Raw genomic sequence first — 17549 nt, 5'->3', positions numbered from 1 at the left:
TGCTCCTCTGCTTCCTCTTTGACTCTCTGACAAAAAGTGCTTCATGTCTTGGCGTGAGCTCCTTCCCCCCTGGCTGGTGATCGTAGCGGGACTGACGGGCATCGTGCTGCTCTGCGTCTCCACCAAAGACGTGCCCGTCACCCCGCTCGGGACCAAGGTAAGGGCGAACGGCTCCGGCAGGGGTGGCAAAGCTGGGGTCAAGAGGGGCAATAAGCAAAGGACACTATCCATGGCTATGGGGCTACTGCTTAAGGAGAGCCTGCCTGTTTCCTTGTGCCTCTCCATGGTGCAAGCCAGGCACTTAAACTACAAACTGGTGTTTTGTTGCTTTTTAGATTCATTGAGCTACTGACTTTCTAGCCTGAAACAACAGAACATGGACCAGAACAAGGCTGTGAGGATGCAAGAGCATCCTTCGGCATAGTATAGCTTTTCCAACCAAAACCAAGCTGAGCCTTTGGGTCCAGGTGCCCAGCTGGTGAGGGGAGGTGCCAGCTGAGCATTGTCTATCAGCCAGAAGAAATGCCCCGTGCGGGCTGGGCAGAGGCAGCCCCCAGCAGGAGCCACCCCACAGCAGCAAGGGGCCGTGATTTCAGGGGAGGGAAAGAGCTGGGTCCCTCTTGGAAGTCGGTAGGGTTTTCTCTCCTACTTCTCCTTTCCCCTCTTGATCTCAGCTGAAGATCCATCCTGCCATACACAGCTGCCAGATCTGCCCGTACTTCTTGACACAAAGCTGCTGAGGTGTGCTTAGTCACACACTGTGGTTTATTCAGAACTACGCTAACCTACAAGTTTAGAGACACTATCCTCCCCCAGGCTTCTCAAACAAAACTGGATTAAAAAAACCCTGTTACTCCGTGCTTTGCCAGCACCTCTTTCCTTCCCTGATGCTGAGCTGTGGCACTAAAGCAGCAATACTCTCCCCTGCCTTGCGCTCCCAGCAGCACTCTCTCATTTTGTGAGGGAGGAAAAATCCCGGCTTCTCCACCAAGAGCATTTGTTTCCTCCTCTCCTGCGGCAGCTGACATGTCCCTGCCAGAAATACGAGCTGTCACTCGTGTGGGAGGATGCCAGCAGGCTCGGGCAGGGAGCTGCGTCCCCTTTCCGCATTCTGCTCGGGCTCCAGCCGCACCAGCTCCAGCCCCAGCACCGAGCCTGGGAGCTCTCAGGAAGGGTGCAGGCGGCTGGCAGCAGGCAGGGCTGAGCCAGGCTCCATCTTCTGCTAAAACCCTTCCGATGCTGCAAGCACCAGCCTCTCTAGAGGCCTCTCCAGAGCTTTCTCCTCCCACTCAGTGACAGCTATGAGTATTTCTGTAGAAGATGCAGCTTAGACCACGCACTACCGCAGATGTCCCAGACTGGAATGGGGAAGCGATACCCTAGGCTAGCACGAGTGCTATTTTAAGGGCATTTTGAGAGCTGCACTGCAGGGTACCCCTGTGGTCTCTCCTTTCCTAACCCTCATGTACCAGCTACAGCACTGTCAAGCTCAATTAGTGGCAAACAGACCAGACCCTGGGCTGCAAAGAGACTAAGAAAACCCTCAGCCTCACTACTAGGCAGTAGGAGAAATATGACAGTGCACAAGGTGTTGAGAAATCTCACGCAGGCTGCTGCTGTTTTTGCCAAGACATCATCTCAGTCTGCATGGAACGGCTGCACTGGACAGTGCGTGCGATGGTTAGTCCGAGTACGCTGCGGCTCAAACAGATCTGGCACACATCAGGGCAAACCCAACCCATGCTGCACTATCTCCAGTAGGGAAGTGAGTCTCGGGTTCCTTAGAAGCAGCAGAAAGCCACAGCCCTCCAAGTTCTGCATGAAAGCCTTCTTTCTCTAACATATTAACCCAGCAGCAATCTGAGTCCCAGATTCAGCTGAGAAACTGTATAGTTCCGTCTCCCACTGCACTAGGGCCTGTTTCTCCCAAGCTCCAGATGGCTCAGCTTGCCATGGAAGCCCTCTGCCTGGTTTCAGGAACAACCACAGAGCATGCCACTACAGAAATTACGTATTTCTGGGTGTTTCTCCACTTCTGCTGCTCCTCGTGTATATATTCAGAAATGCAGATGCTTCACTCTAAATGCACATCATCTCCTGCCTTCACTCTTTCTTTGAACGTAAAAAGCTAAATGAAATACTGCTGTGTAGGCCCATGGGTCACCCAGAGTACCTACAAAACAATGAGCGGCCCTACAGTAACAAAGAATTGTGCATTCAGTGTTTATTTAGAATGCTTTCGGGGTTTTCCAGTATGGCGTTGTTCTGGATGCTGGCCCATCCCGCACCGTCCTGTTCATCTACAACTGGACCACTACCAAGACAAACAAGACTGGGGTTATCACAGAGTGCAGTTCCTGTGTCGTGCAAGGTAAGGTGCCCGATCCATGAATTCTGGGCTCTGGGATTAGCACAGGATGGAACAAAATGGAGAGGTCTGTGTGTGGTCCACTGCTGCGATTTCCTCAGCTCCTGTATCATCTAGCTGAAACCTGAAATGTTGGCAACAGCGAAGCGCAGGCTGCTCATTTTCAGCATGGGTCTTCCTCAGCGTGGGCAGATTTATCTATACACAGCTGGGTGTCAGAGCACTTCAGTAGCAGATGACAGCTTCGGTGGCTTGCTGCAGCTAGGGGAGCACACCGAGGGGTGGTTCCAACATCCACGTGGGTCAGTGGACGAGCCAGGGTTGCTGAGGTCCTCATCCAGGGGAGATGGTGAACAGCAATGGAGACAAGTCTGGCTGCAGGGAGACTCCTGGTAACTTCTTCCTCCTCCCAGCTGTACTCTGGGCAGTGAGTGGTATAGCCCCACAGGAGGCATGACAGCTCTAACCCCTTTGATACCAAAAGTATGAGTTCAGCTTGGCTTTAAGTGTCACATTTTGGAGAATACTGGGGTATTTTTCAATAGTTTGGGTCGCCTAAGCCCCACAGGTGCCAGCTAAAAGAGTTTTGTACTTTAATGCGCTTGGGGTTTTTCTTCCCTATCTCTAAATCTTGCTTTGATGTTGAGGCATGATTACAGCAGAATGCTGGAAGCCCTGAACTCTCAGTAGCAGGGCAGCCTCGCAACAAGCAGGGAAGGGATGCTCTTGCAGGCTGCTAGCAAAACAAACCACATACAGATGGTGCACTAAGGGCTCCCTGACACCTTGTGTTTGTCTTGACTGCTGCCACGGTCACAGGCTGGGTTAAAAAACTAACTGTAGCTCCATGCTTGAACACCTGAAGCTGCAGCAGCAGGGTATCAGCAGCAGCAAGAATTCCTTGTCTGCAGGTCTCTTTCTACATGTGAGCTCAGCTCCATACGGGGCCCAGGAGAGCAAAACCCCTGGGGAGGGAGTCACGCAGCCAGCAAGGCGAGAGGGACAGAGGCTGGGGAAGCCAGGCTTTTTCCGGGTGATTGTTCAAAATCAACATTTCAGACCACATTGAATCTCGCTCGGAAAGATGAGTCAGGGCTTGCACACAGCTTCTGTCTGCACAGCACCAGCTTCCTCTAGACCAGAGGTGTCCTGTTGGTAGATAACTGGTTCACAAGCCACCTCCACCAACACAGAAGGAAGTGGCTGGAGGAAGGAGATGACATCACTTTCGATGCTGCCTGCATGGCAGTGTGCCCTTTGCTTATCTTTTATAGCACTTACATTTTTTCCTCTGAGCTGAGACAGCCTCAGCTGTTGCAGCAGTCATGTGGCTGGCGCATGGTCATTTACAGGGTATCTTAGCAGCACAGCTGGGGTTAGATGAATGTAATTTGGTATTTACATATTGACCATTTTACTCCCAGAAGAGAGCAATGGAAGAAGTGGGAGCTCCTTTGTTCCACCTGAGACAGATCCTGGCTTTGTGTGTGTCCTGAAGGACAGCATGCCCTCTAGTAACACCTCCCACAGCTTCTCCCACATCTTCCCACAGAAAATTCCATTCTTTCCCCTGATCCCCAGGTCCAGGAATCTTCAACTACTCAGATTCACCTCAGAAAGTAGGGAAGAGCTTGGATACATGTTTGAACCAGGCCCAGAAAACGATCCCGACAGAGCAGCACAGCCAAACTCCCCTCTACCTGGGAGCAACCACCAGCACGAGGCAGCTGAAGTGAGTGCATGTTGCAAACCCACACCCAGAGATCAGCACACGTCATGTGGATCAGTCTGTAAATGAGTCTCACCCTGTCTGCTCTGCAGTGTTTCATCCCTAATCTGCTGGTCAGGTAAACCTTCTTCAGCTCCCCATGTACTGGAGGGGAGCACGGCATGGCTGTGTCCATACCCTGTGCCCCAAAGCAGCCATGAAGACGACAGTCTTGCTACTGCCACTGGTCACCTTCACAATCAGGGCTGGGGGAAACATCTGTCAGTCTGGAAGCTGAAGTGTTTTTAGCTTTAATGGCAATCCACGTGAGTGTGCAGTGGTGCTTCTTGGCAGCAGGTTGGGAGCAGTGGTGGGAAGGTCCACCCTACATACTGGACCTGTTCCCAGTCACCTCACTGGGACCTCTGGCTCCTTATGGACATTGGGGAAAAGTAAAGTCTGGAGTCTGGTGGCAAGGCCACAGGATCCCTCAGTAGCAGCGGGTACTAAGCTCCCAGATTCTGGACTGGTGGCACAGCTGCTCAAACCTTCCCTCTGCATTTTTGTTGTGCAGGCTGTTGTTGCCACCAGCGCTGTGTGAGGGGAGAGGGAAGTAGCAGCAGGAGGAGGATTATCGTTGTGCCTCACAGTGCTGCCACCCAAAATAGGGAGCACAGCAGATGTCCTGCAGTTGTGCACTCTGTGGGCTGCTCCTGGCAAAGCCCTGTAACAGCAATTGTGCCTTCTTTTTCTTTTCTGTCTAGCCTCAGCCATCCCACCTTCTCTGACGATCTGCTCGCAGCCCTGACTGTGGCCCTGAAGTCAACGCCCTTTGACTTTCAGGGGGCACAAATCCTGTCCAGTCTAAACAAAGAAGTATTCAATTGGATTGCTGTTAACTACGTCCTGGAGAACTTCTTCAAGGTAAAGGATGATCCTGTCTGGAAAGTACAGAACTGAGCCGAGTAATTCCCATTAACAAACAGCAACAGAGACAAGTGGAGGGACCATTAAAAATCCCTGCACTGTAAACAATGCTTGAGCACTGCTTGCACTGCCTTTTAGAGAAGGCAGGTTATATCTAACACTAGCTGGCTGGGGGGAAGATGATGTGAGATGATTAAAATCAGGCTGAGGGACCAAACCTCTAACACAGCCTTGCCTGGATGTGCTCATATTCTTGTCCTGATGTGAAGCTTTTGGACAACGCATCCACGACGTTCACAAAGACAACCTTACACAGCCTGCTCCCGGGTGTACACAAGAATTCCAGTGCCCTGCTCAGGGACCTTCAGTCCTAGCCCAGAGCCACTGTTGAACAGGCATTGCTGCTATATCTGCAGGGTACTGTGCAGTTGTCACCAGGGTCCAGCTGTCCCAGGGACCAGCCTGTGGACGGAGAAGCAAGAGAAAAGCCTGTAAATGTCCCTCTCATTGAGATGCCAGCACGAGTACAGCTGGGTGTCCCTAGCATAGGTGCCTGGTCTGTATTCAGAAGGCACACACTGAACAACAAAGTGCATTTAATTTTCCGTGCTTCCTCCATGGCTTCTCAATCCAATGGCTCCCAAGAAAGACTCAAAGTGCAAAGTGCAAAGCTTTCCTGCCCACACTGCTAACTTCAGCATTGCCAAAATCAGTTCTGCAAGACTGCAGGAGATGAAACCACAGGGTTCTCCTGACAGGAGGAGCACTTCAGCATCAAGGCAGCACCTGAAGCCTGTAACTGCCCACCTGGAAACCTCCCTCTCATTCCCCACCATCTTCTCCCCTGCTCCTACCTTCTGAGACCACTGCCTTGAGCAGCCATCCAAGGCTGTGAGCCCTGTTTGCTCTCGTTGACTGTGGAAAGCTCTGTGCAGATGGCTGTGGTTCCTCTGTTCCCTCGGCACCTCTGTTCCTTCCAAATCCTGCAGTTCAGCATCCTTATGTCCTGGGAGTGGAGGGGGGCAGCTGTATGGCACCAGAAAGCTGCTTTCTCTGTGCAGTAGTGCTTGTATCTGACCATGACGCAGATGTAGAATTCCTAATAACCAACCTCTCTGGTTCTTTTGGGGTCAGTATGACTGGCGAGGACACTTGGTCCCTTCCGGAAAGGGGATGGCAGGAGTCCTGTCCATAGGAGGAGCCTCAACACAGCTCACCTCCAGGGAAGAAGGGAACCAGGCGCCAAAGGAGGGAGTGAGGCTGCAGCTGTACGGGAGGACACACGACGTGTACACCCATCACTGCCCCTGCCATGGCACGGACCAGCTCCGCAGGAGGCTGCTCTCTATGCTCATACAAGTGAGTACCTGCCAGAAGGGCTGCTGCGAGGCTCCTGGATATAATATCAACCCTTTGCACTGGTTTCATAGGGTGTAGCTGCTAAGGGGCAAAATATCAGTCAGTCTTTTGCAGAGTGTGTTCACAATTATCTGAAGAAAAAAAAAAAAGCCCAATGCATTTGTCCCCATGCCTGAACTGATGCCCTCCAAGCAGACACGCAGTTCAGGATTTCCTACTTGCAGACTCCCTGTCTCCCTGCCTAATGCACACAAGCACAAAGCTGCTCTCCACAGGTGCTAAGGTCACATTCAGGGTGGAGAGAGGCAAAGACTTCCCTTGGATCCCCATCCTAGAAGGGGAGCACCTGGGAACCACCAGGGACCTTCTGTTCAGGATATTGCTGTCCTGTTGACCAGCTCTGAAGCCCTTTCTAAAAGAGCAATATTTCATTTTGAAAACATGCAGGTGTTTTGATTCTTCCAAATTGTTTTCCCCACTTGCAGGGACTGGTAGCACAATCTGATGCAAATTCAGGAATCATTCTTGTCCTCAGCAAAACTGATTTTTTCATAAACAAGCTACTCAGTGCCCGGCCACACCTCCCTCCGGGGAGCAGACCCTGATATGAGACCTGGATGCCCCACAGAGGGCCCCATTTACCACAGATGTACTGGGGAACTCCTAGAGACAAAAACCACTGATTGTCAAGGGGTTTCCACAGCCCTGCATGGTCCCCACTTGCCCACATGGGCAAGCAGCTAACTGGAACTCACATGCCATCCAGGTCACCCTCGCTAATGGGGAGCATGAGGGCTGAAACATCATAAACCAGAGAATTGCCCAGGCCTGGCTGACTGCCTAATGCAAGCAGGATTACCCAGGGTTTCAGCAACCAGACTCGTGAGCATGGACAAAAGAGGAATTGAACGTGTTTGAAGGCAGACCAGAACAGCCTTTCTTTTATCTGGAAAGAATACCTTATTCATTGAAATTGTATTTCTGGCCTGAGAGCAGGTAGGGCCAAGACACCCACAGGCTGCAGCTCCTCAGCTTCCCACAGCAGACTCAGTCATTGCAGCTTGCCCTGAACTCAGCAGGAGCTGGGACCCTGCAGCATCTGGGTCTTGCAGTAGAATTAACTGAGATAAGGTTTGGCAAACCGTTTGCAGCCTGCCTGCTCATTACAACACTGTGGTGCTGGAAAAAGACCCACAACTGTTCCTTACTTTGTTGTATTGTCTCCCTCTATAAAGCCTTGGGATGCCGACCTCCTCTCTTGCTGCCTCTACCCTTGTTTTATTCTCTCCCTAGGATCAGAGAAGTGCTAAAACTGTGTCTAATCCCTGCTGGCCCCTCACCTACTCCCAGGAAGTGCGGTGGCAGTCAGTGCACGCAGGGCCTTGTGCTGCCAGTGACGACGCATCGGACATCCCTGGTCCTGACGAGGTCTTCAACATCACCGGTTCCAGCAACCCGTCTGCCTGCGTGACCCTTGTGCACAGCCTGCTCAACTCCTCCTCCTCCTCCTGCAGCTTCCTCACGCATTCCCTCAGCAGTGCTGTAAAGCCCTCGCAGACCAGGTTTCTGGTGGGTTCTCATTGACACCGGGGAAAGCAATTAGAATTGGGAACCCGTGGAATGGGACCAGTTTGGTCATTAATAAGTACAGTGGGAACAGCCACAATGGCTAGCCAAGAGGGCCAGGGCCACACATGCACTCCTGCCTTCTCCCCCCCGTTGGGGCAAAGGTGTTCAAAAATGGACCACAGGCTTCCCACCACAAACTCTGATGAGGCTTTTCCATCCCATGTCTCAGCAATGTCTGCTTGTGAGATGACCGTGGGGGGCTCCATAGAGCCATAAAGGAGCTCGTGTGATCCCACAGGGTTAGGGCAGGTAGGGGCTGCATGCTGGGGTCTTCTCACATCAAGACCGTGGTGAAACTAAAGTTCCTCTCCCACTTTGAGGTAACATCCAGGCATGTTCCACCACGAGTGTGCTTATACCTGAGATCTTGGATCTAGTGTCCAAATCATTAGGATGTTAAGCCAGAACCACTGCAAGGTCCTAAGACATACTGAGTGCATTTCAGAGAAGGCATCCAGAGGGAGGAATTAGAGAAGTCTCCCCAGTTCCCTGCTGCTGCATCTCCCATAGACAGAGTGCCAAGGAGCACAAGGACTAGCCTACGTAGCCAGAGGGCCAGGAGGCTGCTGTGTGCAAGCTAAACTCAGCCCTGTTTCCTTCTCCAGACAGCAACAGATCTTTCTTGTTTTCCTCAGAGGCACTGTAACCAAACACAGGTGCATAGGGAGGGCACCTGGGCAAGGTGCCCCATGCCTACTGCCACTTCCTACAGGCACTGCAGGCAAGGATGCACAGTCCAACCTGATGATTATTTTTGTTGCTGTTGTAGGTGATTTCTGAGGCCATGGACTTCCTGAGAAAATCTGTACCCTCTCCTGACTTGGGTCAGGCGGTCGACAAGATTTGTGGGATGTCTGTCAAAGAGGTAACTGTGGAATAATTTAGCATACAGGGATAGTGGGAAGCAAGGGACACTGTTATAAAAGCCCACATGGGTCAGACTAACAGAGCCGTAAGTCATTGGCTTCCTCAGGGAAAATCTTTATTTTTTTTACACTTTGAGGAAACAGGCTCCACTTATTTCCCTTCCTCTCAAATCTCAGCTGCTACTCTTGGCAACACCTGTACTTAATTCCATGAGAAGTCACAAATGCCTTCTACTGCATATTAAGGAGTAAACAGGAAGCCCATCTACTTACTCCTGCACATCACCTTGGTCCTCCTGTTATCCTCCACTCATTCAGTGCAAGGGACACATCTGCTTAGGCTCTGGGGAATATCCCATTTCACCTGGGCTCACACAGCCCAAGCCATGGGGTGTCTGGAAGTTCTCTTCCTCAGTTGGTGTCTTATGACACCACCCTCATTTGAGCATACACCAACCAAGCGTCCCTTCCACAGCAACATCTAAACTGGCCAGTTCCTACAGGGTTTGCAAGTCTCATTAGCAGTTCCCTGAAGTTCTCTCTTCTGGATAGAAGGAAAAGGCCTCGTTAGTGCTTCCGCTGAAAGGCTGCAGCATTAGCTCAGCCTAATTAGAGAGCAGAAAATCACACCAAGCAGTTGACCTGAGACCTGACTGCCAGTTCTGATGCTCTTTGAACTGCCAGATCTTTTAACGAGGTGGGAACAAAGGCACTGAGAGGTAGCACTGATCCCCAGACCACAGCCCAGTGGGTGCAGGAAGCATGGCTTCAGTCTGCACAGGACACCACCCCTCTCCTCCAGTCCTGCAGTCAGTCCCAGAGCAGGAAGCGGGAGGGTTTAAGCAAGCCTGAAGTTCAGCTACTGAATATTTACTTTTTTTTTTTCCTCCATTATTTTTCTGGAAATGACACCAGCTAGTCCAGGAGTCCGAGACAAGCCTGGATGTAGTTGCTGATTACTGCTTTGTAACTGCCTTCATCTTTCATCTCAGTACAAAGGGATACACGCTGGACTTCGATAAGTCTGTTCAGACTGCCTTCCGAGAGGTCAGTTACCAAGGTGTGGTATGTCCAATGACAAGGGAAGGATGCTTTCAGTAAAGCCAGTCTGTTCCCAGTCCTACAAGCCCTAACCAACAAGGTTTCTCCAGCAACATAGTTTTGCAAAATAAATTCAGTTTTTAGAAGCAGGAAAGAATGTCAGAGAGCTAGGGATTCCTCTTGCCCCCACTGAAAACCTGAAAGGCCAAAACCTTATTTGAAGCAGTATCATCTTTAAGAATCCATGTCTAATAAGCAGAAGAAGCTCCATTGCCACTTAATGCTTAGGACAAACTGCTGATAATATTTCCTGAGCCAAACGCTCACCAACAAAGGCATATCTCCTAGTACCTGAGCAGGGCAACACCAGCGATAGCAGCTCAGTCAGCCACATGGAAGGAGTCAGACAAAGGCAAGGTAATGAGTTAGGGCTGGGATCCATCCAGCAAGCTCAGACTAGAAAGCCAAAGACAAGCTACTGACACCACCAGCCTAAAATCCACCCAGGCAATAGGACCACAAGTAAAGCTGCTTACAGCAGAGGCCTACCTGGGAAATCCAGTCAGCAAGCAGGAGAAAGAACAGCACACAGATGCACCCACAGCATCGCTCAGGGGGGAGCTGGCTGCCCAGGCCAGAGCTTAAATAGGGCTCCAAGGCCAGTGGGTAGGTGAGGCTGGGCAGGGCAGTTAAGGCCTGTCAGTGTTCCCTAGGAGAGGAAGAGCCGCTCACTTCCAGCCTAATCCTTAGGTCAGTCTCAAATAAAGCATGTAAGGCCTTGGGCCTCTGTACAGAAACACAGCTGGGCTCCACAGTGTCTGCTGCTCTTCTGATCTCTCCTCCTTTTTACTTCAATAGATTGGTGATCCATCATCTGGCTGGACTCTCGGGTACCTGCTGAGTCTCACCAACACCATCCCCCAGGACAGCCCAGGAGTCCTCAAGGGGATCGAACCGGGTGTCTGGTCTTTGCTCCTTATCCTCTTCGTTGTGCTGCTCACTGGCTCTTTCATGCGCATCTCATACCGAGTGATGGTCAAGGAAAACAGCTTCAGTAACAGGAACAGCAGTGTTTTTGATGACAACTGACTCTTATTCCAAGACTCTTGCCAGAGGGCAGGGAACAGGGTACATACAGAAATCACATAGGCGTCATTCACTGGAGGATGCAAGCGATTTTCCTTCAGGACTCAAGAGCCTCAGTGCCTTACTTTAGCCTGCTACCATTTGCACTACTGTACATTGAGAAAACAGATCCTGCTCTGCAGGAAGTCTGAGATTCCCAGTGGATATCAAGCTGTATGTTTTCCAAATGAGACCAGCTTGTGCAGATCTTGTTTGGGCTTCAAGTGAGATTACTAATGTCAACCTAATGAAAACATTCCCTTGAGGAGGCAGGCCCTGAGCACTGTAGCAAGGTTAATATTGAACAATCCGACCTAATTAGAAGAGGTGATAACTGGAAAAGGTGCGCTGTCCTCTTCTCTGGCCACAAGAGAGAAGATACCTGCAATGTCTCCACTAACGAAGACTGGAACAGACTTAAAATACAATCAGAATACAACAGCCAACTTGCTTTCATGTTCCAGAGAAGAAGGTTTGTATTTTCTTCCTGCTACTCCTGACATGTCCTTCCACATCAGTGACAGTACCCATGCATCCCTTCCAGTGAATGCTCCAGCTGACTGAGAATCCTTCAAAAGCAATGGGTTTGGTCTTGGTCCACACAAAACATACACAACATCAAAGGAGAAACAAAGAACACAGACATGCAGCTGAGTTCCTGTCTCTCAGCTGAGTCATGGCAACTCAGGGTTAAAATTGTCAATTTAAACACTTTAAACAGGATTTAAATTAACACATCTAATCTCACGTGTTAAAATCGGGTGCATGCTGGCCTGAGGTTCCCCAGTTCATTCATTTGCACTGAATTGCTTGTCTCACTGCCTCTAGAGTGTGATGTGTAATACTGTCCTTTAGATGAGAGCAGACCCAGGAACAGAAGCTTTCCCAACTGTCAGTCCAATGACTTTCATGTTAGACTGTGACCAAAATTACTTTAAATCCAGTACTTAGGATTCCTCTGGGACTTGGCAGTCATTCCAGCTCCTCTGGTCTGCTCTGCTCTCCTAACACAAGGCACTATACAAATTCCCCATGTTATCGTGAAAAAGGGGATGGATTTAGACAAATGTCCTTTGACTACAGCATTTAGAGTTCACCTTTCATATTGCTTCAGAGACTTAAACACACAAGCTGTTAAAAGCCTGAGGCACAAGTGCCTCCAACTCATTTCAGACCACTTTAAACAGAAATTTAAATGTTCACAGATGCAATGATGTGCCTTGCAGGATATTTAAAGCTACCACGGCACCCAAGTCCTTTCGAACCCGGTTATTAATCCTTTGTGCTCCTAACTCATATATATCACCCCCCTGATTCTTAATATTGGTGTATTCATAAATTTTCAGGTCAACTAATGAAGGGTTGTAACCTGTCAGTCAAGTTTGGAGGGGTGTGGAAACAGATCGAAACAAGCTTCATATTCATTTCTTTGAGTTACACGTTAGATATTTTTAATTATATCATGTTATTAAAGATGTTTTAATACACTGTCTGTGTTATTCTTGGCAAGAGATCAAAGCGGGGTTTTTATTGTGAATACAAAGTGTTTCAGCGAGAAGGATGGGGGATGCTGGTTTTGCCACTGTTTACTCAAGAGCTGTTGTGCTGTGTACTTTCGGGGTACACAACGAGAACCCCTGAAGGCACTTTCTCCCCAGTGGCAGGCAGGCAGAAAATGACTTTAGATAACCTGGCTTCTGGTATTTAGTTGATGAGAGATGTGTCAACATCTTTGATGTGTTCTTTGCTCAAACCGCCTGAATAAGGCAGGAGGGATTCAGAAAGGCCTGCATAGGAAAAAAAAAAAAAAAAAGAGGTTATGAGGTAGACAGTGACTGGGGGGAAATTCCTGTGACTTCATTCCTCCTGTTTCTGGAAATGCAATTTTAAAACTGCTCTCCAGCTCTGTGACCTGTCAGCACATAGGACAACCGTGGGATTCCAGGCTGAGATTTGTAAGCTGCCCAGAAAGAATCCCGTGGTAGCCCCGTCAGAAATGGAAATAAGGAGGTGAGATGCCAGGAACACCAGCAATGCAGGTGTTCTGGCCTGCTCAGTCATTATGCTCATTCTTGATTTTGAATGCTAGATGACAGGTTCCAAGAGAAAGAACTCTGCAGGGAACTTCCCCAAGCTCTTGTTCAGGCGCTTTGGGACTTCCATGCAGATAACAAGTGAGTAATTAGGCGAGAAGCTCAGCGTGTCCTCCTGACATTTCGATCCTGCCCCACAGATGCCGTATACCTGCACTGAGTGACGGCCCACACAGAGGACCAAACTTTCCACATTAAATCCATGATACCTCAGCCACCAGCTGACATCGAAATAAGACTTTGCAATATGAAGACAACCACAACTGCTCAATTTAGAGCAGATTCTGAAACGCTTGAGCTAAAAGCTGCTGTTCTTAACAAAGGCACAGAAAGAATATTTTGATGGCTGAAGTTCTTTCCCTCAGTGGTCTCCACACCACACGTGGCAGCTCCGCTCCCTCCTTTGCCACCACTCCTCTTCCAAACACAGCCACTGCTGTGTCCTGCTGCAGGCCTACTGCTTGCGCGTTGTGGTGCCAGTTGTGGGCAGGCAAATTTGTTCTCATGTAATGGTTATGCCCATTCCAACAGGCAGCCCCCAGCAGCCAGGGTTACCAGGTGAACTGGGCTTCAGATGGGCAGTATTGCAAGCACATAACATTATCTTTCTACCCAGCAGAAAAAATAAAATAAAATTACAGATGTATTTGTTAGACACCGAGCTAGACTGGTATGTTAAAAGCACTAATGTGGGTTTTTAGTCATAAAAAGAATAAATTTATAAAAAAATAAAAATTGGGAACCTACAGGGACAGTGGAAGCTAATAAAAGTAACCTACTCCTTTCCCCCCGCTTCCTACAGAAGCAGCTCCACCATCTCAGCACTACGTAAATTTGCAGAACTAATCCCCAGATTACCTGGACAGCAGAAATCTACTTAAAAGGAGATTCCAGATAAACTCACTTACTTTGAAACAAAGACATTTGCAGCCTTTAGTTACAGCGAGATATTTAACTGTGGAAATGATTAATAATGAGGATTTTCTAACTGTTCATAAATTCTGTATGTTTATGCATAGCTCCCTCCCTTCGCACTCTGGGCTGAGCGATGGGAGAGCTCTTCTGGCAGGTGATGTCTGCTCACACGCAATTGCAGTTCTGCTGCTGTCAGCAAGTATCAATAAGCAAGAAATCAAACGTATTAGACACCAGAAAGAGGTTTGTCTACTTTAGCTCCAGAAACACAGTGCGTTAGCTGACCTCCTGATGACTATTAGCCTAAATTTCACTTCAGCATGTTTATAGGAGTATATTAGCTCCTTGTCTTTCTTCCAGTTGGAATTATGTCCAAAGTATCTTGCATTCCCAGCCAGTAGATTCCTTCCACTTGGTACCAATGGATTACCCCAGAGATTGAGATGAACAATGGTTTATTGCCTGCAGTGCACTTATGCAGTACCAAGTCCACCACCACAGGACCAGAGTTGCTCTCTTCTTCCTGTTTTGACGCCCCCACGTTCCCTGGGGTTGTAGGAGAGAAACCTAAACTGAGTCCTAACCTCTCTCTCGGTACCTGACTGTATCCAAGGCTGTAGCTATGTTCTGCTTTTTGAGATATGTGTATTTTGCAGGGTGCCTATGGATGAACCAACGCATCAGGATTTCACGGAGGCGGACTCTCTACCCATAGGTGATCTTGGCAAGTCATGAGGAGGTCAGGGAGACGGGCAGGCTGCATGAGCTTTGCAAAACTTGTCCTACTGGCTGAGCTCCAGCTTCCCATTATTAAAGTAGCGATCGTAACTCTTCCTCTCTTTCAGATACTGTCCTGCCTGTGAAGATTTCCAGATCAGTGGTTAGGGGAAGGTCTAGAAACAATGTACAGCAGCAAGTACTGCAGTGTTTGCACTCATGTCAGGTTTTTTTTTTGTTTGTTTTTGTTTTTTTTTTTTTTCTTTTCAGGGGCTTTTTTAATAAACAGAAGTGAAATCACTTGAAAACCAAGACCACTGGTGGAGTGAATCCAGCAGAATGACTTTCATGATGGCTGAATTTGGAGATGGGTCAGTGCCTTGTACATTTTTTTCTTGTACCATGCGTATGATCATGTAGCTGACTATCTTTCAGAGAAGTGGAAAGCCATATGATGTTTATATCCTACCTCACGGACTATCACTCCTACTTCAAGAGCTAATTCAGAACACACCAAAGTAAATGAAAATGCTATTAGCAGAACAAGCCCAAATTAAAATTGGGATAAGAAAAACACCAATTTTTGCCACAGCTATCTTAAAATAAAAGTCTTTTTACAATACCATCAAACCCAGGCTAGTGGATGCTTGAATTAAAGTGTTCTGAGGTTTTTTAAGTGTAGCATAGCCAATTTCTCCAGTGTGTACCAGTACGCACTGGAGACTAGGCAGATGAGAAGTCTTTGACTTGGCTTCCACTACGCCCTCTATATGAGGTATTAAAGAGTCTTCTTGCAATAGGATGATTTTAGTCAGATAAACACTGGTAGCGTAAGGTCTTGTTCCCCTCGGTTGTAATGACGGGGATTAGTCACAAGAGGGAGGCTGGCAGGACAGCGCCTTAAGCCTCGGGAACCTCCAATGCAGCCAGTAGCTGGTCCCACCACAAATCGAATAAATTAGCAAGCAGGCTTGTCTGGAAACATGCCGAGGAGACTCCTGATGTGGACACAGATGAAAGACTCGTTGCAGTATGGAGCTTCTCTATATGTGGGAGGTGAAAGCAGTTCTAATCAGTGAGTTAAGAAACTGCGGCATCAGTGGGAGAAGGTTTCTGTGCAGGGAGATGGGCACTAGCACGGAGTATGGATGAAGGGTCCTTTGGAAATGAGAAGGAGATTGAATAATCCCTACTAGAAAGAGGACTACAGTGGGAATGAAGTAGAAGAGTTTGGAGAGAGAAAGAGGAATGATAAAATCAACTTCTGTGTGAAGGAAAGTTTATTTTTGTTCACAGCAGGGGGTGTTACCATATGCCTACCTCATGATCAAATTAGTCACCACTTCTCAGTGGAAATTCTCTGGAGGAACAGATCTCCTGAGTGAAAGAAGGTGAGACTTACAGTGCTTATCTCTGGACAACGTACAGCAGTGAAACTGTGGAACTGAATGAGGAAAACATGGGAGCAATGTTCAAAGTTCACTGGTTTTCAACATGTGGGAGATATAAACTGCCAGTTAATACTGATATTTATGTCAAGTAAAAGATGCTTTAGCATTACTTTCGATTTTATGGTAACCACTGACAATGTTTAAGACTCTCAAGTGCAAGCTTTGAAGTAATAAGCCCACAGCATTATTCTGAACTGAGGAGCTCCATAGAAATCACGGAGCAAAATGGAAGGAGCTCTTCTTCCACACAGCTTGCGGTTAAACCATGGGGCTCATCATGATGGGAGGTTGCTTATGCCAAAAGTTTATTTGGCTCCAAAAGGTGATTAGATAAATTCATAAGAAAACAATCCACTGGGGCTATAAAACAAAAAGATGCTTGCTTATGGCTAAAGAATTGCTGGAACCACCCCGACATCCGAATATGTCTGCCCTGCTCTTCTTTGGCTGCTGATCACTAGAGACAAGATACCGGCCTGAATGGACTTGTGGCTTAATCCCAGCCAACTGTTCCTGGTCCTCTCAGCCAAGAATTCTGCAGCTGCACCTCTCACTTACCAGTCTCTGGAAGTAGCCCCTCACCTTTAACAGCTGCTTCCTTGGAAGATCCATCTGAGGTAGAATCTCTTGGGAGCAATAACTTCTAGAAAGCAAAGTACTGTTTATCCTCAGAAATAACAATCAGAAAGACCAGAATGACAAATGTGCACCCATACCCATGCCATGCTTCAGTTCTACTGTAAACCTGGACCACCACTGAAAGCTTTTCAGTTCGGGAAGAGGGCTTCCACTCACATTTATTCTGCAGTGCCCCTCTCTTGAACTCAGAGCTCCAGATTTTTACCTACATGGACAGAATTAGTTTTGTGATTTGGGTTTGGGCTCCTGCCAGCCCCACCCCCATCCCCACCCCAGATACTAGGCTCAGTTTAGACAAGAACACTTTTTCAGAGACACAGACTGCTGTCTTGCAGGTTAAGTGTAAAAACAAGAATTACAGCCATTGCCTGCCGGGTGGCTGAGTGGAGGGATCATCTCTAAGCACCCCATAACACACACACAACAGTGGTTCAGTAAAACGGGGAGGCGATACTCAAAGATTAACAAAGGTATCTCTCTACTCTACTCAAACCAATTGTATTCACAGCAAAATGTTTCCATGCTGAAAGCAGCAGAAAAAAGTTCATAAGAACAATCAAAGTTAGAAAATAATGAATATATAATTAAATAGAAACACAACTTCCAGCTTTAACTTCACTAACGTCTTCTTCTGGATTAAACCCAGGGATGTTGGCCTGGTAATAGTGGTCCCTAATGTTTTCTAGTATCCCTGTTACAGCCATTAATTCA

At 48.3% G+C, this 17549-nt stretch overlaps 1 protein-coding gene across 1 annotated transcript; it reads left to right on the top strand.

Moving 5' to 3' along the window:
- Positions 1–12430, top strand: LOC309885690 (ectonucleoside triphosphate diphosphohydrolase 2-like). Its single transcript, XM_082775912.1, has 9 exons — positions 1–157; positions 2254–2371; positions 3950–4100; positions 4841–5000; positions 6138–6362; positions 7656–7931; positions 8761–8856; positions 9773–9904; positions 10757–12430. The coding sequence occupies exons 1-9, from the start codon at positions 44–46 to the stop codon at positions 10985–10987; spliced, it is 1503 nt and encodes a 500-aa protein (XP_082632038.1). The 5' UTR covers positions 1–43; the 3' UTR covers positions 10988–12430.
- The last annotated feature ends 5119 nt before the right edge of the window (positions 12431–17549 follow it).

Source organism: Aythya marila, assembly GCF_965140915.1.
Source record: "Aythya marila genome assembly, chromosome: 19".
Taxonomy (NCBI): Eukaryota; Metazoa; Chordata; class Aves; order Anseriformes; family Anatidae; genus Aythya; species Aythya marila.
This window is presented reverse-complemented; position numbering and strand designations above follow the sequence as displayed.